We start from the raw sequence: 26410 nt of genomic DNA on the forward strand, positions 1-26410 counted from the left end.
TGCTATTTTGAAGCTACATTGCTTCTCCCTATGCTGCAATCTGTAAAGAGCTAATAGAGAGCTGGCACAATTGTGGGGTTCGCCCTTTTCCCCTTCTCTCAGGGATCACAGTCCCATATTGCCTGTTTTCTAACATCTGAAAATTATTTCATGTATTTCGTCCAGTTTTTAGTAGTTTACTATAGGACGGTTAGTCTGCCAGAAGCAGAAGTCTTGCCCATACTTTTTGTCATCCTTATGCAATGGTTATGAAATGATATATGGCATTTCATACATAAATTCATGTATAGAGAGAGTTTATACATATTTACATTTTTCTGCCTACCAGTGTGATTAAATGATCTTTCATATGCTTATTGGTCATTTATGTTTCATGTGCTCTTCTATAGATTTATTTGCCTTTTTCTTATTGATTTATAGGTTTTTTATGTGTGTGCATTTTGGATACTATCCAGAGTTGGCTTATAAAATTCTAAATGTTTTACAACTTTCCTATTGACATTTAATTTTTTAGTTTTCTTGCAATTTTTATAAACAATGTATGGGAGGGATCTGATTTTTTAATATGATGGTCCTAGAATAATTTACTGAATTTCAAAAATTTCCCGCTGACTTTTTTTTTTAAAAACACCAACTATACTATATATTAACCTTCTATATATGTACACTGGCATGTTTCTAAGTGCTTTATTCTCCTCCAACAGTGTTTATGTCTATTCCTGTACACCACCATGTACTTTTAATTACTGTATGTGTTAAGATGACTGATCCCTTCTTCTTTTTAAAAAGATGATTTTTAATTATCTTGGCTGTTCCTGGCTCTTTATTTTTCCAGATGAATTTTAAGAGCAACTCCCAAGTTACAACAAAACACCCTATTGCAATCCAAATTATATTCTCTGCGTAGAATGGTTAGTTGAGTCTTCCCACCCATGAATATGATGTATCTTTGTTATTTATGTCTTTGATATATTTCATAAAAGTTTTATAATTTTTTTCCTAAAAGTTATGTTTGTCCTTTGTTAGGCCTCTCAAATTACTTGCCCCTAGAACTCAGTCACCATATTATGAGTAGGTCCAGGCCGCATGGAAAGGTCACATGTAGGGGTTCTGGCACTAGCCCCAGCTAATCCTTCGGATATATGAGTGACTTAGTCTTCCACAGGATTCCAGTCTCTAGCTTTTTAGTTTTCTGGCTGAGGCCTTAGACATCATGGAACAGAGATAAGTAGCCTCTGCTATGTCCTGTCTGAATTTCTGACCCAAAGAAATTGATGGATAATAATTATTGTTGTCTTAAGCCACTAAATTGGGGGATAATTTGTTACTAAGCAATAGAAAATTAATATCCCAAACATCATTCTGATTCTGATTTGGTTTATCCTGTAGGTCTGTCTAAGGTCTAATTATATTCTAATTAAAACATTCTAACATAGTACATGGAATAATTTCTCATCCTAAATTAATAAATTGCATTTATGACTGTGTCATGAGCTTGGTTAGTTTATATTTGTATTGTATATGATAAGAAGAAACCATGTATCTGTGTGTATATAGTTAGATACACTTGTACAATGTTAAAAAAAAAAACTAAACTTGTCTTAAAGACCTCTTGATTTAGTGGTACAGTCTTTCTATATAGGTTTCATAAACTGACACCAAAGAGTACAATGTAAAACTTCCTTACAGCATTTTCCTAAAGATTCTAATTTACTTAAAATTCTTACAAAGTTTGTTAATATCAAATGAGTTAGTGTCATCAGCAAGGCTATACACTCATCCACATAGGTAGTATTTTTCTCAAACAGTTTATTCTATGAACCTTGAGGTTTCTTGTAAGTCCAGATCTTTCTGGGAAGAATGCACTTTGGAAGTCATGTAGCCTCATCTTTATGACCCAGACTTGGAAGTTACAGCATCCCTTCCACAATACTCATTCTGTTTCCTAGAAGCAAGTCACTTAGTCCAGCCCACATTCACAGGAAGAGAAGCAGCCTCCACCTTTTGAGGAGAGGCAGTGTCAAATAATTTTTGGACAAATTTTAGAACTGCTTACACTTGATAAGCATGGATTTAGAACAAGAGAAGTTTTGTAAATATTTAATGGTATTAAGCTAAAATATCCTGATACTCTGTCTCACAACAGGAGATATAGTCATATTTAATGGTCCTGGTAGACTTGAAATTCTTTGGCTAAAGTTTTTTACTCATTGGTTAGTGTTTGGATGGGCACTGTTTTTATTGCCTTTGAAGAGAATGAAGAATAATGATGGGAGCGTGCATTCCAACCAGTGCACGTGCAAACAGGCTATTTGGGGAACTTTAGTTATCAGTGTAAATGGAATATGGGATATAAACGGGGGAGTAATGGGAAATGGGTTGGAAAGGTAGTGCCCCTCAGTTTCTCCTCCTCTCGTTTATAACTTTAGTTATCTTTTCGTTTTTAAGGCTGGTAACATTTTCTATAGCCATAACTAAGTTTTCTGTAAATTGTAATTTAATTCTAAAAGTTGAAAGTCAGTGAACAGGGTTTATATTGTGTAACTGTATAGGCTTCGGAGCCACATAATATAATTACTATTTCCATTCTTACATAGTTTTTTTTGTTTTGTTTTGGTTTGGTTTGGTTTTTTTAGTATTTTCTGGAGTTTCTAATTGTGTCTTTTTTCCTTGTACCTTTAACATACTCTTAATTTTTTTCCTCCAGATCTCCATGTAATAAGATATCCTATTGATCCTTCTCTAGAGACCAGACTTCTGGGGCCATCTCTCCTCCTGCTCTAAACTGATCCAATTGTTCTCTAGGCCTTTATTGCTTTCCCAGGTTGATTCTCCAATTCCTGGATTACATTCCTTTCTCTTTCTCCCTATTGCTGCATCGTATTCTCAGGAAATTTTCTGAGAAAGGTTATGAGGGTGCTAAGTTTTCTGAGTGTTTGCATGTCTGATAATACCCTTATACTTTATTGATACTTGGCTAGTTGTAGAGTTCCCGCCTAGCATAAGAATTCTAATGGCAGAGCCCTGTTGTATTTTGGCATCACTCTTGCTGCTAAGAAATCTGTTGGCTATCTGCCTCTGGTTCTTTTGTGAGTGAATTTTTTAGTCTGAAAGCTTTTAGTCTTTTTTCCTGGGCATCTGAAATTTCAGTGTTAGATAAATTATCTTATTTGTTTGGGAACTTTTTCCCCCTGTTTATTTAGTTTTCTTTCATGTTATAGACTTTCCTATAGTATCTGGGGATCCTTAATAGTCTATTAATATGTATAAGTAAGCAAAAAATGACTTTAGAAGTTGGATGGGGTTTGTTGACTATCTGGTTTTGCTTAGAGTAATTGGGCAGGCAACTAGTTAAAAGCTAGAATGTACGAATCTTTATCTGGGACTATTCAGTTTCTTTAGGAAAAGACGTGTCTTTTTTTTCTTCTTCTTTTTTGGCATGGAGCATAAATGCTTCACTATCTTTTGGAGAGCTGTGGCAAACTTCAGCACAAACAGATTTATATAATCCCCCCTATTTTCAGCTCTTAATCCCGTCCTCTATTTCAGCTGGCATTTCTAATATGGAGTTCTATGGGAATCTTGTCTGTGATCCCCTTTCTGTTTATTCTAGGATATGACTTCCTCTCTTTTGGTTTTATCACTTACCACTTCATGTACTTTAAGTTTTCCAGAAATTTGTTGAAGTATATTGCCTAAGGACTCATTCTTTTATTCTCTTTGATATTGTAGATTTATCTCTTTTCTTTTCCTTTTTTTTTTTTTTTTTGATCTAATCTTTTAGAGTGAAGGAGAAGAGATAAACAAGTTTGCCATTTTTAAGGAATATACATTGTAATTTTTAAGCAGGTAAAGATTTAAAATATATCTATTAAAGGAACAGTTAATGTTTCAAAGACAGTATAGTCATACTTGTTCTTGCATTCTTGGTGATCTGAATCCTGGTTTCATTGCAGATGTTCTTGTGATCTTGCACATGCTATGAAGTGTGTACGGTACTTTACATGTTGTAGAACATGTGGTTTTCAGATTTTTTTCATGTAAACTGTAATAAGAAACACATCTTACTTTACAACTCAGTTCACATATAAAGTTATATAAAATAAATACTCTTACATGCAATAAACTGATATTTTATATTTTTAAATTCTGGTTGTGACCCACTAAAATTATCTTACTCTACCCACTAATGGGTTACAACCCAGACCTTGAAAAACGGTCGTTTAGAGCAGTATTTTTTTTACAGTGTGAGCCAGATACATCTTCAAATTGGGTGTTAAAGAAAATAATTTAGAGATAAATGGGGAAAACCTCATAGGGCTTTTGTGAGTTTTAAAAGTTGTATTAAGAGTTTTTCAAAGATGAAATGCCTCACTTGCTTAGAGTTGTCCTGATTCTCCTTCAACCTGAGGCCAAGTAGGGATGTCAACAGTAGTGAGAATTTTTGGTGAGATGAAACTTCAGTGATAATCCTAAAATAGGAGACAGTTAAGATGCCTTAAAAAATTCATCTTCCAGTCAAATTTAAAATTATGTTTTGCAAGGCAAGGCATATCTGTTTTTTAGATAATTCCTTGATTGTGCAGCTTTTCTTGTATCTTTAATAATTTTCATGAAGAGCTTTTTATCCTGGGGATTTAGTAACTTTTTCTAGAAGAACACTTTTAATAAATCCTTAACTCTGATATTGTTATTGAAGAGATGAATATAAATTGGTATTTCATGTCTATTACATTATTTTCTTAAGTTGTGATTAAGTTTCTTTGAGGCAACATGGAGACTTAAGACATTTAAAATTGTTGAATATACTATACTGGTCTGAATTGCTCCCAGATTAATACTTAGGTCAAGATGTACTATCTAAATTTATGTGTAGGACTGGGTTTTTCTCTTCGTTTAAATGTCGATCACTAGGATCTTTAATACTCATCCCTTATTTGCTCATGATTGATATACACATTTTAGAAGAAATTAATATTCATTTGAAATAGATACAGTGTCTTCTTTTCAAGAAGTCCTGGGTTAAACTGCTCGAACACAAATTTGGGTTCTCTTGCAATTAATTTCAAGGTGACTGAGCAGGTACTGTGTTATACTCTGGGCATGATGCGAAAAACAGTTACATCATCAGCATCCACCATTCCAATTGCTGTATAATACAGCACTATAAGGTGTTCTGAATTTTTCCTGTAAATTTGTATGTTTCAAGAGGCATTTTCATTTTTAAACCTCTAAGTCGAATTCTGGTGGAAAATATCAGTTAATATTGCAGGGAGAATCCCAGGTGAAGAAGCTTTCACCATAGGAATCAGAGTGGACATTATCATCCACATTGAGAATGGCAAATGGATAATCAACATTAGTCCAGTAAAAATAGACAAGTAAAAACAGTATGTGACCTTACTGCCTAAAAGTAAGACATTGCCAGACTGAAACACCACTGAATATGATAGACTTTATTTGCAAGCATTCTTGTAATGGGGAAGCTGAATTACAAAGTAGTCGGTATAGATTCTGTTAGTGCTTTTTACATTTAGTGAACAGAATTATTATATATATTCTTTTTCTCACAAATTATTTGTTACTCATATTTATTAAATATAGCCAGAATATAGTCTGATCTTTTTTCAACTTAATGAAATATATTTTCTGCTTTTGTGTCTTTCTTATGAGAAAATTCTGAAAATTGATGTTTCAAAAAGGCACCTACAAATTGGGATGTATTAAATATCTACAGGTGCAAAATGTTTCATAATTTTTTAATGATAAAAAAACTATGATCACTATTTTTTACTAGGATAACCATTATAAAAATATTTTTGACCTATGTAAAAAGGTTGCATGTCTTGAAGCTAGAAGTAGGCCAACCAATAGGAGACGACAGGAGCTTCTCTTCTCTCGTTTAACCTTTACAATCTGATCTACTATTCCATAGCTGTTTTACCTTAGCTGCCAAGAAAGTCAACACAAAGTGTTTAAATATAGCAATTACCATGTAATAGCTATGACTTTGCTGCTTTTTTATTAATTCTGATTTTATTTTTAATTGTTCTGTTTATATTTAATATTGTAAGCGCTCTCAAGTTCTTTTTGACTCCAGATTATGTAGAGAATAGGTCATGTATACATGTGGTAAATGACAGTACCTTTTACACTTGTTGCCTGATAGCATTATTTCTTTATGTTTTTTATCTTGCCTTCCCAACCTGCTTCTAAGCTCTGGAAGGCAGGAAATCATCTCTGACTTTCAAAACTAACCTCAGAGGATTGTTTTGAAAGCTAAATAAGTTAGACATATGAAAACACTTAGAATTGTATTTGGCATGAAGGAAGTACTAATGTTAGCAGCATTATGTTTTAGTATGTAGCACAGCAGACTGCTCAATAGAACATGTACTGACAGGGCTAGGTAGGGAAGGATTTTTCTGTTCCCTAATACCTAAAAGTAATTGAGGATCGGACATTTCTGTTTTCACTCAGAGCCAAAGGAGTTGAAATGTTAACTGCTTTCTAAATATTCTAATGTTTGGGAAAATCCAGATGTGACCTATCCCAATCCAAATATTAGGTAATGCTGGGAGGGAATTCTGGAGGAGAAATCAAATTCAAAGAAATCTTAAGGCTAAGAAGTGGATTACTGAATGGAGAAGGTATGAAAATATTAATTTCTTCCCGAAGGAGACTCAAGAATTAGATGCCCAGAAAAAGAAACTTCCTTTTTATATGTAACATATTTCTGAATCTGCTCTATACCAGTCCTGAAAATTGTTATGTGTCTCCTCACATGTTAGCTGTAGGCAACTAGACTGGTATAAGAGAAAAATGCTTTCCATTTGTATTCTAGTTTCAAATATACACACTCACCTTCATGATCATTATCTCATTTAATCCTTCTAAATCTACATCAAGGTAGGTGATTGATAAAAAATGGTCATTGTTATAAATTCTTAAGCATAGACATGATATATAATAATTCATTATGCCACTTTTGAAGTCCAGCACCAGTGTTGAACTTTTTCTTTTTCTATAGCCTGTTTTTCATTACGTAATTTTATTCAGATTTATAGTTCTGTCAAGCATCAGTACATATTTATTGGCTCCAAATACACCCTATGCTAGATATAAAAGAAATAAAAAGGAAACCCTGCTCAGTGAATGATCCTTGCCCTTGAGGAACCTGAATGCTTTTGGTGGGTAACAAAAGAAATATTCATTAAATACAGGCCCAAAGTTAGTGCATACTCAAGTGTATGATTGAGATTGTGAGTATTACAGATGTTCAGAGAAGGGAAGGATCACTCTATCCTGACATACCTTAAGGGAAGTTTGGTGGCGAATGTGAGAAATCATTTAAGTTTATGGGATATGGAAACATAGGGGAGAAATCTGGTAAGGTATTTTAGGCAGGGAAAAGAGTTTGAAAAAAGATGCGGCCTTTGGAGAACAGGGAGAGGACTGATTTCACATTGAGAAGGTGGTAGAAGGTGGTTAGGAGGAGGAAGGAAAGAATAGGACAGGCTACATAAGGTAATCACATATTGAAATGAGGTATTGTATGAGTTTGTATTTTTTTTTTTTTAGCTTAAAGGAAAAAGGTAAAAATATTTTAAAACTCTGTTAGAACTGAGCTACCTTCTAAAAAATATGGCACCTAATTTCTCCAAACCATCATTATAATGGAATTTAACTATATATAAAGATATATATTAAAATAAAAGTGTAGTATAAAGCTATATAATAAGGATATAGATATATTTATAAATAAAGATATCACTGAGTGAGAGAACTCTGGGAATTTCCTGTACAGTGTTATTTGAGAAGGATTTATATAGTTCAAATTATCACCCCTTCTCTAGTATATAGTACATACCCAATCTAATAAGCATGATTAGGAAGCTTACAAAAAGCAGAGGCATCCATCTTCCAGTTTTTCAATCTAAGTGTCTGTATTAAGCAGGCATATATTTAGTAACTGAAATAAACAGTTATCAGTATTAAGTAGACATCATTTTAACTTTAAGGAAGACAAACCCTAGAGAATTTAAGAAAAAGGCCATTCAAGATACAACTGACTTCTTAGAGAATGAGCAGATTATATTGAGAATGACTAATGGTCATTTTCAGATGAATAAGGATAGTGAATATATGACTAGTAAGGTTATGTGCATTGTGTATGCCAAAGGGTGCTTCACTCTCAACCCCCAGTAGGCTGAGGTTTAATTCTAGGGTAGAGATAACTGTTTAAAATATTACTTGGTATTAAAAATAGCTGCAAGTTTAATAGTCTTTTTCTTTAAGGATACCTAAAAATGTTTCCACTTCAGAATAGTTCCAATAAAGGTGATCTTGAATCAAAAACTTTATGGAAGTGATCATTAAAAATGTTATGTACTCTGTCAATACTACATGGACTCTGATGCCAATCTTAGGATTGTTGACTTTAGCTTTCATATAGCAGAGTCATTATTGATTATGGGACTTGGCGTCATACAACTTCTTTGTAAGTGGAGCTGCTATAGAAGTTTCTGCTGGCATAGCCATAAGTGGACAGCAGCAATTTCAAATTTTTTTAGAATCTTTATATTTTTACTTCAGAAGTCATATGAATTTTGTCATTCTTTATAATATATCCACAACTATTTTATTGAAAATATGTTTTAAATTATCATTTGAGTAAAGCTTACCAATCAAAAAGGTATACTGTATTTGTGTTCTTATTTTTTATGAGTGGGCTTAAGATATCTGAGCTGCTGCATTTTAGTATTACCTTATTTAACTTAGCTTTTTGAGGACAGCAACTTGAATATAGTTGCAAAGTAAATTCACTTGGCTTCCTGCCCCAGAGAAATTTAAAAAGCATAGGTATCCTTGATTAGATTATCTTTATAAAGATTTCTACCTCTATCTTTATATGAAGTAGATATTTGTTTTTTAAATTAATATCTTACAGTTTAATAATAGTTTAAGTTGTCAACAAAATTAACATTCATAATTAAGGTAGCATAAATACACTTTTCTTATTTTTTCTTATTTCTTATATTTTGTGAGAAAACAAAATACTCACAGTTCAGTGATATTATTAGAGATTGTCCTCCTCACAAAATGAGTATAGGTGAATTAAGCAATGATCTTTTCTAGCTGGAGTAAACTAGGCCTTCTCCCTAGAAGGCATTGGTTTTGAATGAAGGAATACTTTTATATACTGTGAGCTTAATATCAGTATTGAAATACACGGTTGAAAAAATTTAATCTCAATAGTTTAAGAAACTTAAATGAGCTAATTGAAGGTCCTTGTTTATGGATTTGAAAGTTCAGAATTGAAATTTTGTTATTTTTTGAATGTTAGCAACAGAAGGAATTAATATATTTGTTAGAATCAAATGTGCCCATATTTTTGTACTAAGTAGAAGGTAAAATAACAAACATTTATTGAATGCATGTTGTGTCATAGGCACTGTGTTAGGTAATGAGAGAGAGGGAGAGAACACTTGTTTCCTGTTTGGGGGGCCTTGTAATCTAGGAGTGTACAATGTATAAAATATAACTGCCATATAGCACAGTACATACTATAATAGAGATAGCATTTAAGATACATTTGGGTAAAGATGGATTAACCAACCAGCTTAGCTTCAGTGCCATAGAGAAAGCTTCTGAGAGTGGAATAGGCTTCTGCTGAAACTTAATAAATGGAGAGTTCCCAGGGTGGGAATGTGGGAAACGGGCATTCCAGGCAGAGGAAACAGTAAAATCTTCAGTAGATTGCAGTGAGTATGGTTTAACCAAAGTGAAGGTGCATGCTAGATAGTGCTGAAAGATGACTTGGCAGTAGGCACCTCCATTTTATGTACAATCCTGAGGAGTTTGAACTTTGTTCTGTAATAAATTGGATGATCATTGAAAAGTATTGCGTATGATCAGAATGATTCTCATTTTAGCAAGATTTTACCTTTTGAGGTAGTTCAGAGGATAAATCAGGAGTCGCAGTGCTTCTGGGCACAGGCAAGAGGAGCAGTTAGGATGTCATTGCTGTAGTCTAGATGGTGGATGCGGAGGGTCATTAAAATGGCAGTAGGAATGACAAGAAAAGGATAGATTCCAGATAAGTTAAACAGAATCAATAACGTTTAATAATTGATTGTAGATAGTGAGAGAAGACAAAGGTAGAAATTCATGTCTGGAATGAATGATGGGATTAGATGGGTCAATTTCTCACTAGATTTTTGAGAAAAGTTTTACTTTATGTATGTGAATAGCTTCTACAAAATAAATATAACGGTGACTTCTGAGTAGGTTGTTTCTAAGTTTCTCTATTTTTATTTATAGATGCCACTTCAAATGAACAGCAAGAGCTTTTCTGTCAGAAGTTGCAGCAGTGTTGCATACTGTTTGATTTCATGGACTCTGTTTCAGACTTGAAGAGCAAAGAAATTAAAAGAGCAACATTGAATGAACTGGTTGAGTATGTTTCAACTAATCGTGGTGTAATTGTTGAATCAGCGTATTCTGATATAGTAAAAATGGTAAGCCTCTAGACTTAAGTTCCTCAGATTTCTATAAATTCAAGTAAGATCTGAGGTGTAATTATGAACTACTGAGACTGATTTTTAATAAATCTACAGTAATTAATGTATTCAGAAGAATTTTTTTTTCAAAAAGTCCATTTGAAAGATTATTCGTCTATTCTAATGATGCTGTTATTGCTTTACAGTAGTTTGTGAATTCAGTAGCCACAACGGCTGGTGACTACCATATTGGATAATGAGATCTTGAGCTTAGGAGAAAGATGAAAGTTCAAGATTATACAGATTGATAGATAATTAATGTCATGTGACTGAATAGTTACAGAGAAAGAACATCTACAAGGGGAATAAAAGACCAGTGAAAAACTGTAGAGCGCTTTGCATCTCAGCAGTGGATAAGGGAGTCAGGTCTAAAAAAATTCTTATTTATAACATTTTCATATCATATTTGTAGATTCTGTAACAGTGAATTTTAATAGAAACTCAGGACCTTTAAGAAATTAAATAATATAAGACAAACATTTGAAATATCTGATGTGAAAAAAAATTACTGCCAACTGCACTGAAGTAAGGTTGTTGAGGTAACTTTTAATTATTCAGCCATATTCTCCATCAAACAGTAGGAGAATCAAATTTGTTTAGGATTTGAGATTTTTGTATCTTGGTTTATACTAAAAAAACACATACAAAAAATTCATTTGGAGTAATTAGAATCACTGATACACAATTTAAGCTTAAATGTTACCAGGGTATGGAAGATTATAGCAAGTATAACCTGTATTTAATTAGTTCCTTAATTTCTTTCCCCTGGCCTAATAGTATGTTCTGGGGGAAGAGCCAAATGTGTAGGAAAGTTAAATTTGGCCCTAATATACTAGTTGAGTTTTCTTTTATCACATTGTACTAGAAGAGCAATTAAAAGGACTTAGGACATTTTAGTTGTTTTTGTTTGTTTGTTTTTAAAAGGAAAATAAAAGCCTTAAATTTTTTTAAAGGCTAGCTCTAGAGAGAACATTAATCAAAATGAAAGTGGCTTCCTAAATCTCCTAGATAGTTAAAAGTCAGTGACAGTTTGGTAATTTAAATATTGAATATTGATAGACTTTGTATTTTGTTTTTTTGGTTTTTGTTTATCATTAAAAATATTTAGGAGAAAAACACAGTTTACTGATTTCCACTTTACTGATTTCAATACTGGTTTATATTCAGGAATTTTGAAAATCCTAGGGAAGATATTTTATTTTTATCTCTATATTACCTCAGATATTGAAAGTACTCAAATATTTGAATCAAATTATTCTGTAATTTGGAATGCTGATAAATTCTGGGGCTTAATTTCTTTTCCCAAGTAAAAGGGTGTGTTTTGTCCTTTTTTTTTTTTTTAAACTTCTGGGTACTTAATTTCTAGGTAAGAGTTGAAACCAGCTCACCCACTTAGTTCTTTAAATCTCTTCTGTGTATTTGTTACATAGTTAATTTTATTGGTGGCTACAAGGTTAACTTTTTCTTTTACTACCAAAAATAAATATGATTTCAAAGGCAAATTATACCCTCTTATGGGATATATTTCCTTTTCAAGTTCTATCTGTGACTTTCTGCCACTCTTTGTGAAATTGGTGTCTATCAAACTATTTATTGGCTCTGCCCTCATGTACTGGCAAATCAAATTTTGAGTTCTAGCAAATCAAATTCTAGGTTATTACTTTCTGAGTCTTACGGTTATAGTAATTGACTGTTAGCAGTTATTTGGCCTGTCATAGATGCCACTTCCTAAGAATGGTTGGAAATTTGCTTGCACCAGCAAATAACACTTGTCTTATCCTCTGCTCCCCAAACAGTTTATCTTAAATGACCAGCCCCTCAGTAGTATGGCCTTAAATGTTTACTAAACCATTTGGTTTGTCAGTCTGTTCATCATTTGTCAAAGAATTGTGAGTTGGGCTCACAGTCTGTCCTTTGTTGGAGAAAAAGGATATGTAGTTTACTTTGGTACTAAGACATATAACACAAAAGATGAAATTATAATATGAGATGAAAAACTTTAAATGAAGAATCTCAAATCACATTCTTATTTCAGGGAGATTAATTTTTTTAAAGGCTCAGAATAAATGAAATACAGTAAATTAAATCATCATGAGCTATTATTCTACCTTCATCCCTACTCTTCTTAAGCGTGGTGTGTATGTATAAGAGTAGAGATATTTTACCAAAATTTTTTTGGATGTCAGGTAAATAAATGGCTGTGTTAGAGTATGTGGGGAGTTGTGAAAAGATGAAAGGAATCAAGTAAGGGATAGGGAGAGTTAGGAACTTTATGTTTCCCCTCCCCAGTTCTCTCCCCTCCTCTAATTTTTTTCTCAAGCAAAACTTGGAAAGAACAACTTGTGATTTAAGGAAGAGAAATCTAGAGGTAATCTGTATGAAGTTTTGTGTCTATAGAAGTCAGAGTTATGGGACAGAAAAAAGAAACAAATGGCCGCCTTCACATCTTGAAGACATTTATAGGTTTTGAACTAAGCTTACAGCCACAACTTAACTTTTTACTTAAAGTTATTATAAAAATATTTCATTTTGCATTGTTAAATTCAATTACATAACAAAGAACATAAATCTAAATTAATTTTTCTTTGCAGATCAGTGCTAACATCTTCCGAACTCTTCCTCCAAGTGATAATCCAGATTTTGACCCAGAAGAGGATGAACCCACGCTTGAGGCCTCTTGGCCTCACATACAAGTATGGAACATAATTTTGTCTTTATGAACACAATTTTTACATTTATGATATTTTGCTGAAATAGTACTCTTTTAGATCTGCGTGTCTGTTTAAAATACTTGACTTTTAATATATTTTCTTAACATTTTCTTTTCCCAAAATATTCTTTTTCACTTTATTGTGATAAAGTACACTTAACATTTACCATTTAAACCATTTCAAAGTGTACTCAGTGGCATTAAGTACATTTGTAATGCTGTGCAACCATCACCAGTATCTAGTTCCACAACCTTTTCATCACCTCAGATGGAAACTCCCTCATCATTAATAGTCATTTCCCATTCTTCCACCTCCACAACCCCTGACAACTATTAATCTTCTTTCTTTCTCTATGGATTTGCTTGTCCTGGATATGTAATATAAGTGGAATCATACAGTATGTGGCCTTTTATGTTTGGGTTCTTTCACTTAACATAATATTTTCAGGGTTCATCAATATTATAACATTTATCAATATGCCATTCTTTTTAATGGCTGAATAATACTCCATTTTTTGGACATAGTACATTTGTTTATCTGTTAATCACTAGATGGACATTTGGATGGTGTCTGCCTTTTGGCTGTTGTGACTAGAGTTGTTATAAACAGTCATGTATAAGTTTTTATAAAAACATCTGTTTTCCGTAAATTTTGATATGTTGTGTTTTTGTTTTCATTCATCTCAAAATACTTTCTAATTTCCCTTGTAATTTCTTTTTTGGCCCATTTGTTATTTAGGAATGTGTTTAATTTTCTATGTATTTGTGAATCCTAGATTTCTTTCTGTTACTGAGTTACAGTTTTATTCCACTGTAGTTGGAGAGTATACTTTTGACTTCAATGAGGCTGTTTTTATGGCCTACCATATAGTTAATCAGAGAGAACGTTTCATGTGTGCTTGAGAAGAACGTGTATACTGTTGTTGTTGAGTGGAGTATCCCATTGAAATCTGTTAGGTCTAGTTGGTTTATAATGTTCAAGTCTTTTATTTCCTTGTTGATCTTCTGTCTAGTTCTCTCCATTATTGAAAGTGAGATATTGAAGCCTCCAACTATTATTGAATTGTCTGTTTCTTTCTTCAGTTTTGTCAGTTTTTGCTTCCTGTATTTTGAGGCCCTATTGTTAGCTACATATGTTTATGGTTGTTTTGTCTTCCTCTGGGATATCTCCCTTATTAAAATTCTAACAGTTTCTGTGTGAAAGTTCATTTTGTCTTATATTTTATAGCCTCTGTCTAGCTCTCTTTTGGTTACTGTTTGCATAATACATCTTTTCCATACATTTACTTCTAATCTGTTTCTTTGTATCTAAATTGTCTCTCATCAACAGCATGTAGTTGGATCCTGGGTTTTTTTAAAATCAGTTTTGATAATCTCTGCCTTTTGACTAGAGTGTTTAATCCATTTACACTTAATACAATTACTGATTGATAAGGTAGAAGTTACATCTGCCATTTTGCTATTTTATGTCATATCTTTTTTGTTCCTCTACTCCTCTATTACTGCCTTTTGTATTAAATAGATATTTTCTAGAATACCATTTTAATTCCTCTTTTTCTTTAACTATATGTTTTGGAGTTACTTTCTTAGTAGTTACCCTAGGGTTTACAATTAACATGTTACAGCAGTCTAGTTTGAGAAACAGACTCACAGACATAGTAAACAATCTTATGGTTACCAAGGTGAAGGGGGTAGGAAGGGATAAATTTGGGAGTTTGAGATTTGCAAATGTTAAACACTATATATAAAAATAGATAAACAGATTTCTTCTGTATAGCACAGGGAGCTATATTCAACATCGCAAATTCTCATGCAGTTTAATTCATACCTTTTTAGCTTCGTTAAACACCAATAAATAAGATCTCCCAAATAATTCAACTAGCTGTCGCTTTTTCTTTATTAGCCCTCATAAATGAGTTTTTAAAGGTATAATTATACAGCTACAGATATGCCTTAGTTAAATGGAACAAAAGTTTATATAAAAATATTCTAACAAGTAAGAGAATTATTATCATTACAAAGTATGGTGAAATGGAAATGATTCTGGTCACAGGCCTCAAATCCCAGTTTTGATACTTTTTTACTGATGGAATCTTAGTTAAGCTGCTTAATTTCTCTGCATCCTCTTTTATGAAACTGGGATAAGAGGGTTGTGTAAGAATTGAATGGGATAATGTATGCACAGAACCTCACACAACTTTTTAAACTATCTTGTTTGCTTTCTCCCTTTTTTTCTTAAAAGATACTACTTTTGATATTTCAGAAGAAGTGCTTATTTTTCTTATGGTTACCTTTATGCTAATACCCTTGGTTCCCTCTTTCGTAGCTAGTTTATTGATTCTCTAGAATGAACAATATTGAAATGAATAAGTAGTCTTTTCTTCCCCCACTTCTTTCTTCCCTAGCATCTAGTGTAAAGTAATATCCATTTACTCTCACAATAAATACCTATATGGCAATTTGAGGCTGCTTCTACCACCCTTACACTTTTCTCCTCCTCCTGCAGCTCCATGTTTTTGATAATTATATAATATTTATGTAGTTAGAATATGTAACTGACTTCATACTATTCTGTCACCTTTATGCCCATCATTTGTCATTAGTTCTGCAGGTAATGCATTTTATATTTACCATCAATCCTTATGTCAAAGTTTCTCTGATCATTTCTTGGCTAATTTGAAGCTCACACTTTAGTAGAAGGGTTTATGGGAACATTATTTCCTGAGTTCTTGTGTGTTTCATAGCAGTTTGTCTCTAGCCTTTATGTTTAAAGATCCACTTGATTTGATGATATAAAATCCTTGGCTTCTTTCCTTAATTTTCTGAAGTGCCTTAAATATGTTATTCCATCATCTTCTAATTTCAGTCTGATTTTTTTTCCCCTTTGGTCTTTTGTCTTTCTGCCTGGATGCCCAAAGGATGTTTTCCCTCTAGCGGCCAATTGCTTTTACTGTTCTATACATAAGTGTTGATTTCTCTGGGTCAGTTTTCCCAGTTGAATAGTGTTCTTTCACTATAAAAGCCCAGTTTTATTTCTGAAAAGTTTTCTTCAGTAGTATTTTTTAGTATTTCTTTTGTTCCACCACTTTGTTTTTCTTCTTTGGAAATACCTGCTATTCATGTGTTGGCTCTTCTTTGCTTCTGTCTATATAGTCACACTTCTGATCTCTTTATTTTTCTTATCTCTTTCTTCATTCTATTTTGAATTATTTTTAATTTTTCTTTTTTACTTTCTCTTTTTTCATTTTTCCATTACTCTAGTTGAAAGGCAGACTGACAGAATGTTTAGTTTTCCAGCGTCAGTAGTAGAGACACACAAAATGAAGGGAATGGGTGTTAGGTTAGCCAACCAGTGCCTGCCACAAGCTTGAACCATTGGAAGCAAGAGTGTCCTGAATAAAATAAAAAATGATAGATTTTGTAATGACAGTAGACTGGATAACATCAGCTATTTTCTACATAGTTCCTGGGAGGTAAAGATGAACCCTGCTTTATGTATGGGTGCTCAGCATTACTTCAGATTATATTGTTGATTTTTTATTTTGCCTAAACTTATATTTTTTGGTGGCTATTTTATCTTTATTATAAAAGACACGAGAAATAAATTTATATTCTAAACTATTTGAGACACTTTTGTCTCATTATTCACTCTGTCTAGCACCTATACATTCAAATAAAATGGAAGAGGAATCCTAGGATTAGTGTAAAATTTTCACAGTAAAAATTTAAAAATTTATCAGCACATTAGTGCTTATAGAATTAGAAAATCTGAAGTTGTAAATTATTTTTTAATAGCACTGCACACAGTTCATCTGAAATTTCATGTCATAGTTGGTATAAAATTAGTGATACTATGTTTGATAATCGAAAGGTTTTGAAAACATGAAATTCTCATTAGCTGGTAAGTTACATATTTTTTAATTACATGTAGTTGGATAACCTGAAAAAAATCTGCTCAGTCTTTGAATTTTTAAAAAATTGTTTTGCCATTAAGATTTTTATATGCCTATGGAAATTAACAGTGAAAATTCAGTCTATAAACAATATTCTTTATATTTTTCACTGGTGTGATTTGAAGTTTTACTTCAACATTTTAGATGTTGAGTTGCTTTCAAAATACATTTTTTTTTTAAGTGAGTTTTCTCTCAAGACAAATTCACAGAGACATATAAGAAATATTTATACATCTGTGGTCCCCTGATTTAAAGGCTGTGCTCTGGATATATACATTTATAGTTAAAAATCTTTCTAGAAACTAAAATGTGTTAAATTTGGCAGTCAAATGGTCTGCTAAATACTGAACTAATTGATAAGATTCATTGGTATATTTTAGCTACATCATTATTTAGTCATACTTTTTTTTGGAGTGGAATGTTAAAGCTATTCTGATGAATGAAATTAGAGAGTGAAGCACTGAGAAAATATGCTCCATGAATATTTCTTTACTTGCTAACATATTTTGAATCAATTAACCTGGAATTTTTTTGTTTTGTACCCAAAGTTTATATTTTACATTTAGCTTATCAGATCTTTGATACTAGAAATTAATTTGATAGGATGAAAAATAAACATTAAATTTAGTTAATGAAAGGGGAATAATTACAAGTAATTTCAAAACCTTTCATATTTTTATTTCTTCAAAAAGAAAGGCCATTTCATGGGAGAAGGATATAGTTCAGTGGTAAGTGCATGTTGAGCACGCATGAAGTCCTGGGTTCAAGCCCCAGTACCTCCATTAAAAATAAAACTAAAAAAAAAAATCAGTAAACCTAATTACCTCCTCCTTCCCCACCAAAAAGAATTTTAAAAAAATTTTTTTAAGAAGACCATTTCAGTACTAAGGAATTGGTCATATCTTTTAATTTACTAAGTATTATATGATGATAATTAGTGTACAACAGTTATAAGTTATTTTTAAATTTTCTTTGCTAAGTATTATTGCTTTATATTTATTAAAGACCAACAAAATAGTAATTATCTGTATACCTACTTTCAGATAATTAGAGATATGGCTGGTTTACTAGCCTTAAATACAGCCAGATTATGTAGTATTTTTATTTTCTTTTATCAATTAGTTTCTTTAAAGAAACTAAAGATGTAATTATGTAGGATACTGAATAGTACATAGACCTTTTTAGGAATAACCTGATCTTAGGGACTAGAGGCTCTTCTTTATGATCTGTATAATTAAAAACTTTAGACTGGTGATGTACATGTTTTATAATATACACCTTCACATTCAAATAGCTCTTGGCCAGATGCTACATTTTAAATATTTGCATGTTCTACGAATCAAAAATTATAGGGTTCAAAGACTTTAAAGATCTATGCTAATTTGTGTTGTACTTTCTTCTAAAATTTTTTATGGGTGAAGACCAGAGTTTTATGTTTTTTATTTTAACTACCTTAGGAAAGACACTGTCAGTACTGAGTAGAATGGTAAGATTACCTTCCATTCCTTACACTTTTTAGTTATCGTTCATCTTTTAGGGTATTTTTTTTTTCTTGGTTTAAAAAAGTACAAGGAACAGCCATACATTGAACATATGTGAAGTTTGCCATTTTACTAGAGAAGGAAACCCATTGCTGAAAATATCTATCGTTTCTTGCAGCTCTGTTTCTTTCTTAGGTTATTGGAGCAAATTATTTCTTCACATGGAAGAACATAGAGAACTTTAATACTTAAATACAGTCTCTCAATAACTATGATTTTCATTCAGCAAATATTTATTGAGCATCTGTTATGTTCCAGGCATTCTAAATATTGGGGGTAAAGTATTGAACTAATAAGCAAACTCTCTTACATTCTAGCAGAAAAGAATAAAATAATACTATATCAGAGTGTCATAAATACAAGAAAAAAGTAATACAGGATAAAAACAAGAGAGTGACGGTGACTACTGCTGTTTCTACCTCTGTTTGACATTACTCAACATGTATTTAGATAACCTTTTGTCACCATCTCTTCAGTGGTGCTAAGCTGGTTGCATTGAAAGCAATTTGCTGCTAATCTTGACTGGTCACATAATTAATGTTCACTGTGTCAGGTAAATGATACAGATGAAAACTGTAAGAAATAATATGTCATATCTGTGATAAGCACAAGTTTCAACTGTATATGTGATTTAGAGGATTCATTTTGATTTGGAGCTTAATATATAAGTGCACCAAAAGACATGCTATCACTATTAAAACAAATAAGCCTTTAGGCCAGTATCTCTGATGCAGATCTTAAGTAGTAGAATATATAGACATGAATATAATATATATATAGACATGAGTATAATAATTCATGCCATATTTGACTCAGGTTTAACTTGGCCCCACCTTATCACAGCTTTAAACTTGGGATCCACATAAAGATTCCAAGTCTCTGATTTCATACCCACTAACCTATACCCTACACCATCTTCTTGAGATAAGTTCTACCTTTCTTAATAAAAACCCTCCTCTTTCTTCTTGACTTGTCCAAAATCAAATCGAATGCTGGGCTCAAGTTATATGTCCTCCTTAAAACTTTTCCTATTGATCTTTCACAGTGATATAGCCCTTTTCTAAATGTCTCCTGCACTCAGTTTGTGCCATGTAACTTTTCTGTCTATACCATTTTTAATGTTTATATTTTTGTCTTACCTCCCTAACAAGTGAATGAGCTTTTTGGAGCTTTACAATGGCTATCTGTTCACAATAGTGATTGCTAAAGAAAAACTTGTTTCTTTTACCCTTAACATTTCTGACACCAAATATATAGATTTTCCACACCAATAAACTCTCCAGTTCTCTGTGAACACCAGCTGGGTGTCCTACAATGTATTCATTTCGGACACTAACTACCTGACTTAGCAAGGACCCCATGGCTTAAGGGCTCAGTCCAACAAGACTGCTCCTCATTTTGATGGCACTCATGAGTCTGGGCCTCCCATACTTCTGACTAATTGGCTATAAATCTAGGGTTATTGTGACCCACTCTTCAGGTTCAATAATTTACTATAACAGCTCACAGAACTTAGGGAAACACCTTATTTACTGTTACCAGTTTATTATAAAGGATACAACTCAGGAACAGCCAAATAGAAGAGATGCATAGGGTAAGGTATGGAGAAGGGGCCCATATTTTCCGTGTACCACCCTCCCAGCACCTTGATGTGTTTACGAACCCGGAAGTTCTCCAAACCCCCTTGTTTAGGCTTTTTTTTTTTTTTTTTTTTTGATGGTCCATTCGGTGAGCATGATTAATTAAATCATTGGCCACTGGTAATTAAACTCGATTTTCAGCCTCTCTCCTCCTCCTGGTGGATGGAGGGTTGGGGCTAAAAGTTCCAACCCTCTAATCATAGTTGGTTCCTCTGATAATCAGACTTCATCCTCCAGAGTCACCTCATTAGCATAAACTCAGGTATGGTTAGAAGGGGCTTGTTATGAATAACAAAAGATGCTCCTCTCACTTTATCACTCAAGGAATTTCAAAGGTTTAGGAGCTCTGTGCCAATAACCAGGGGTGAAGACCAAATATATATTTCTAATTTTATCACAGTAGCCCAGTATCAGAGATGAAAATAGGCACTGAGCAAGTCGTGCCAGTGAAACTGCATAACAGTCCATGAGAATGTACTAACTCTTCACAGGACTCTTGTGATAATTTTGTATATCTTTTTGCATGTATTACCCCAAAGCAAAATTATCTATGTGATTAGAAAATTATTGATTAGAAATAAAAAATTGATATCAACGTCTTATTTTCTCTTGTTATGTCGTTAACTCATGCTTAACATTAAATGTTAAGTTAGATAATAGACCAGATATACATTACTTTTTGCATAGTTGGGCAAAGATGTATCAAATGAAACAATATTTACTCGGTTCTCAAAACTGTTGTTAACCTTAGCATATTATTGAATTCATAATAGTAAAAATTTGCCATTCTGTACTGAATGATAGAGTCCAGATCTGGTAATGCTTTTTGTATGTTGTGAAGTCTGTAAATTTAGTGTAGCCGTTTTCCCCCAACCCCTGTATTATGGCCTAACTGGCTACCTAAATATTTTTTGAATGACTATTTTTACTTTGGGATCCAATCTTTATTATTTTTAGGGCACCAGCTTGACATGTTATTTAGTAGCTGATAAATTAAGGCACATTTTGGGTTATACTCCTGCCTTTTGTAGTTGTTAGGTTACCATAAAAAAACACCAAACTTTAGTGTTTTTGCCTTTCTTCTGGGAAGACAGATGTAGGTATGATGTACATAAGTTGAACTAAACGTTACTTTTAATTCTGATTTGTGGTTGCAAGTGGACGTTTGCTATTACAATAGTCCCCCCGTTCATGGTTTTGCTTTCCCCAGTTTGTTATCCAGGGTCAACCATAGTTCAAAAATACTAAGTGGAAAATTACGGAAATAAACAATTCGTTAGCTTTAAATTGCTTGCCATTCTGAGTAGCATGTTGAAATCTCTCACTGTCCTGCCCAAGATGTGAATTATCCCTTTGTTCAGCGTAACCCACCCATTAGTCACTTAGTAGCTGTCTCTGTTATGTCAAATCGACTGTCATGTCACAGTGCTTGCATTCAAGTAACCCTTATTTTACTGAATAACAGTCCCAAAGTGCAAAAGTAGTGATGCTGGCAATTTAGATACACCACAGAAAAACTGTAAAATGCTTCCTTTAAGTGAAAAGGTGAAAATTCTCAACAAGGAAAGAAAAAAATCATATGTTGAGATTCTAAGATCTATGGTAAGAATGAATCTTCTATCAGTGAAATTGTGAAGAAGGAGAAAAAACCATGCTAGTTATGCTGCCACCCTTCAGACTGCAAAAGTTATGCTACGGTGCGTGATTAGTTAAGATGGAAAAGGCATTAAATTTGTGGATTTAAGACATGAACAGAAAACAGGGTCCGGTGCCATCTGAGGTTTCAGGCATCCAGTGGGGGTCTTAGAACTTATCCCCCATGGCTAAGGGGGGACTATTGTATTTTTAAGATGCTTGGCACTTTTTAGGAGAAGGCTTGTTATGACTTCTAGTTTATTCACTGTGGTGCATAGACATTCCTTCCTGAGCCCTGTATGATTTGGTTTCTAATTTCCCAAGTGTGGGTAAGGTATTCTGATTTTGATTTAATTCTTTCCCACTGTAGTTTTATAGAAATACTTGATTTTTTCTCTTTTTTAATTGGCTTTTATACACTGCCCCTTAACAATGCAATTTGCTTTTATCTGGAGGTTTCTGATCCTGCATTTAAGGAACTCTGGAGATTAAGTTGAGGTAGGTCAGTAGTCCACTGGAGAAAGAACATGTTCTCAGGGACTATAGAGTGCAAAATAGTCTTCTAAATTAAATATTTTATAAGTATTGTCCTTTGTTTTCTGGCTCCTGTAAATTAACATTTTCAATGAGTGATTCAGAGCGATAAATAAATCCCAGAATTTACCATCTTAGGAGACCAAATTGTGAATATGTATTTAGTTTTCAAAAAACTGTTACTTACCACATTTTATAATGAGATCTGAAATCTCCTTACTAAGTTGGTAAGGGAGGTATGTTTTTGGTATGAAGTGATGACTTAGGGTGAAATTATATAGGCATCATCTTAGCTTTTATTTTGCTTTCTTTTATAGTTGGTTTATGAATTCTTCTTAAGATTTTTAGAGAGTCCTGACTTCCAGCCAAGCATTGCAAAAAGATACATTGATCAGAAATTTGTACAACAGGTAAGGAATCCTTATGTCTTAAATTTTCTTATATTCATCTTAGCAATGATTTATTAGCTTGTGATTAAAATAGGGTAGTCTTTCAAAACTTTAATGATTTCAGTTTAACAGCATTCAGTATTCTTGCCAGACAATGACAATAAAAATGAAGTAGCTTTGAGAATATGAGTATTTTTTAATCAATGGTGAGCTTGTGTTAAAGTCAATCAAATTATTCTATCCAATCCTAAATTCTCATAGTTATTTTATAAAGACTGGAAAGGCAAGCCTTTCCGAAATATCTAACGGAGAAAATTGGATTTAACCATGCAATCTAAGGGCAAACCTTTTCCAAAATGTTTAAGTCTTTGAACTTGACATATGGTAAAAGCATTATGACTTTGAAATGACAGGGGAAAAACAGAAATGGAATCATTGTGAGAAGTTTGAGCTTTATGCCCCTTTCCTGTCATCAGGTATCACTTACGTTCCCCATCCCCTCCCCCCACCGCTTCCACCTCAGGCATTCTAGCCACCTAATTCCTAAACCACAGATAAAATGGGATCTTTATGAAGAAAAGGAGCTAGGATTAAACATATGTAATACCTTCTTCTTATAAATTGGTTATTAGCTATTTTTTGAACCAAGTCTCAAAATTAATTTCTCAGAATATTTTTTTTTTTTAATTTTCAAAATCTTTCAACAGTTAAAAGATCTCTTTTTAACTATGTGGAATTTGCTAGTCCTCGACAGAATTGTGAAGTAGGTCAAACCTTTCTGGATCCATTTTCTCTTCTAAAATACTTAGGTCTCATTAGGAATTTGATACTCTCCTCTGCTAGAGATACTAGCACTTTAAAGAAAGGTAGAAGATGAATGGAAGGGTAGTAAATGTTGAGACCAAGATTAAAGATCATTACAAGGAACTTTGCTACCCTCTTCCCACCATTGTGTGTCCCCTATGATAAAGATTATACAAACATAGAAAAATTATGAGTTCCACATGTTTGGAGTTCATTTTTAGTCATTTGTTCTAAGTACCCTTGATTTCATACAAAGTATTCTGACTAGTTGCTGTGAAGTATTGATAAATGAAGACCATTGTTAAGAATATGTCCTTCAACCATTCAAGTAGCTTCTCATAAACTATGAAGTATTAGGTGTGTGTTAAAAATAAAATGTTAATTTCATTTCAGTCACAAGTAAAAGTCAGTCAGATTAAATGGAGGAATGTTATTTTGGTAACTGCAAATGAATGCTTATTTATTTCCTTCTGTTGCTCTTGTGTACCACAAAAGGAACACAGTACATTAAGGAACTCCAGTAATGCCGTATTAAATTGTATTTAAGATAATACCAGGTTGAATGGAACAGTTGCCTTAGTGCTTCCTCACTCTGGACCTTGAAGTATTTTGGCTGCTGGATTGTTCAGTGGGTTTGAGGGGAAGCAAGAAGAAAACTGGTAGGGTGGGACCCATTTTCTACCTTCTATTCTAAATGTCTGAATTATCTGAGAAGCCAAGACCCAGTAGTTTGTTTCTAGCAGTTTATATCACTGTGCTTTCACAGATGACTTCTCTAAGGTATTCTTAGTGTGTTGCTTCAATAAATAGTACTATGGGAATTCTCAGCTTTTGTATTTTGAAATTATTTGATTAGGTGGTAAGTTTTAAGACTTAGAAGCACAGGAGAAAAATCTAAAGTATAAATTAGAGCATTCATTATTTCGCGAGAAGAAAACAAAGGTGTAATTCAAGGTTGTGTTCAAGTCACAGGATTTCAGAAGAAGAAAGCTATTATTGAGTGCTTTTTATGTACCAGGCACCATTCTATTTTTATGCTTTTATATAAAGAGCTCAACCATGTCCACATTCACACAGCTAGAAGATGGCACAATCAGGATTTGATTTTATATAAGTAATCTATTTGATTATATAAATAATTATATAAAATAGATTGTCCTATTTAGATTATAATTCAAAATAGATTTATTTAAGTAGATTTGACAATTAGCTAATAACTATCTAATATTTTCCCCCTGAGGATCAACTTGTATTAAATTATATGTGTTCATGAATTAGATACAACGACCTTAACAATTAAAGGTCTCTTTTATTAATTTGAAAGCATTTCTTCCAAGTAAACTCAACATTGGAAACTTGGATTAGAGTAAATGAGTAGTTTAGCTATTTTAATTAGAATAATTTGAAGTGAACTAATTAGGTATAGTAACATAAATCTCATAGTCTGGATATTTTTTGCTGGAGCCTCATGCAGTACTTTAATAACCTAGCAAGAAGACACTTTAGGGTTATATAAATGTAACTAAAATCCCCACTACTCTCAAAAAATACCCACTCTAGTGGAAGAGATAACACATGTAAACAATTCATATAATTGAAAACAGAATGGAAAAAGAACTTAAGGTTCAGAGCTTGCCATCATGACAGTGATTATAAATCCCAAAGTACAGAACAGAAAATTCCTTGACAACTTCCTAGGTAGTTATATTCTGTAGAGAGAGATTATTTTATATTTTTTCCTAAGAAAATCCAGTGTTTCATTTAAAATATAGTAATACTTTTTTTTTGACAGTAGGAATTCAGTTTCTTTACCATTTTAAAATGGAAGTTTGAGCTTTTGACTTTAAATTTTTCAAAGATCTCTTTATTCTGCCTTTGCTGAAGAATTGTGTAGAGGTGTAGGGAAATGCTGATTTGGCCAGTTTGAACTGGTTTAAAATTTTTCAACCATTTCCTAAGCTGACTTTAAGTAAAGATCTGTAGTCTCATCTTTTATTTCAATGTTATTTCATGAATGATTTTTACTCTGTTATCATGTATATACCAATATTTTGTCTACTAACTATTAGTTTTTGAGTTGTTGGCTTGCTGACTGTTGAATTTTTTTAGTGTAATATCACAAAAAAAGAAGCCTTGGTTTGTATAAATTTTTCTGAAGGGGGAGGGTAGGGCTAAGTGGTAGAGCACACACTTAGCATGCACAAGGTCCTGGGTTCAAACTCCAGTACCTCAATTTAAAAAAAAAAAAAAGGATGTATAAACTTTTCTAGTAAACTAGAAATACGCATTTGTGCATGTATTTTTTTTAAACTTCATATAACAATTTGCAGTCTACAAGCTTAAGTTTTGTATGTAGTTTTGACTTACTATCAGAAAGCATCAAAAATCTCTCATATTTCAACACTTTAAAATTATGAGCCATGTTTAGTAGTCAAGAGTAGGACAGAATTTTAAAATGAGTGGTAAGACAAAAAAAACCCCACTTTTGGAAGTGTTTACATTATTTATATTGTGTCATTTTTCAAAATGAAATAAAAGAAATACTCCCTAAGTTTTCCTTTAGCTTCATTATTTAGCAAGAATAAAACCAATCTGATAAGAAAGAATCTTTCAAAAATGTTTAAAGATTTTGTGGGTTATCT

At 32.8% G+C, this 26410-nt stretch overlaps 1 protein-coding gene across 1 annotated transcript in view; it reads left to right on the plus strand.

Moving 5' to 3' along the window:
* Window positions 1-26410, plus strand: part of PPP2R5A (protein phosphatase 2 regulatory subunit B'alpha) — a 59551-nt gene that overhangs the window by 20308 nt on the left and 12833 nt on the right. The window contains exons 2-4 of the mRNA XM_006193411.2: window positions 10324-10520; window positions 13154-13255; window positions 22893-22985. Coding sequence (XP_006193473.2) covers window positions 10324-10520; window positions 13154-13255; window positions 22893-22985 — 392 coding nt within the window. The remainder of the gene's footprint in view (window positions 1-10323; window positions 10521-13153; window positions 13256-22892; window positions 22986-26410) is intronic.

Source organism: Camelus ferus, chromosome 23 (assembly GCF_009834535.1).
Source record: "Camelus ferus isolate YT-003-E chromosome 23, BCGSAC_Cfer_1.0, whole genome shotgun sequence".
Taxonomy (NCBI): Eukaryota; Metazoa; Chordata; class Mammalia; order Artiodactyla; family Camelidae; genus Camelus; species Camelus ferus.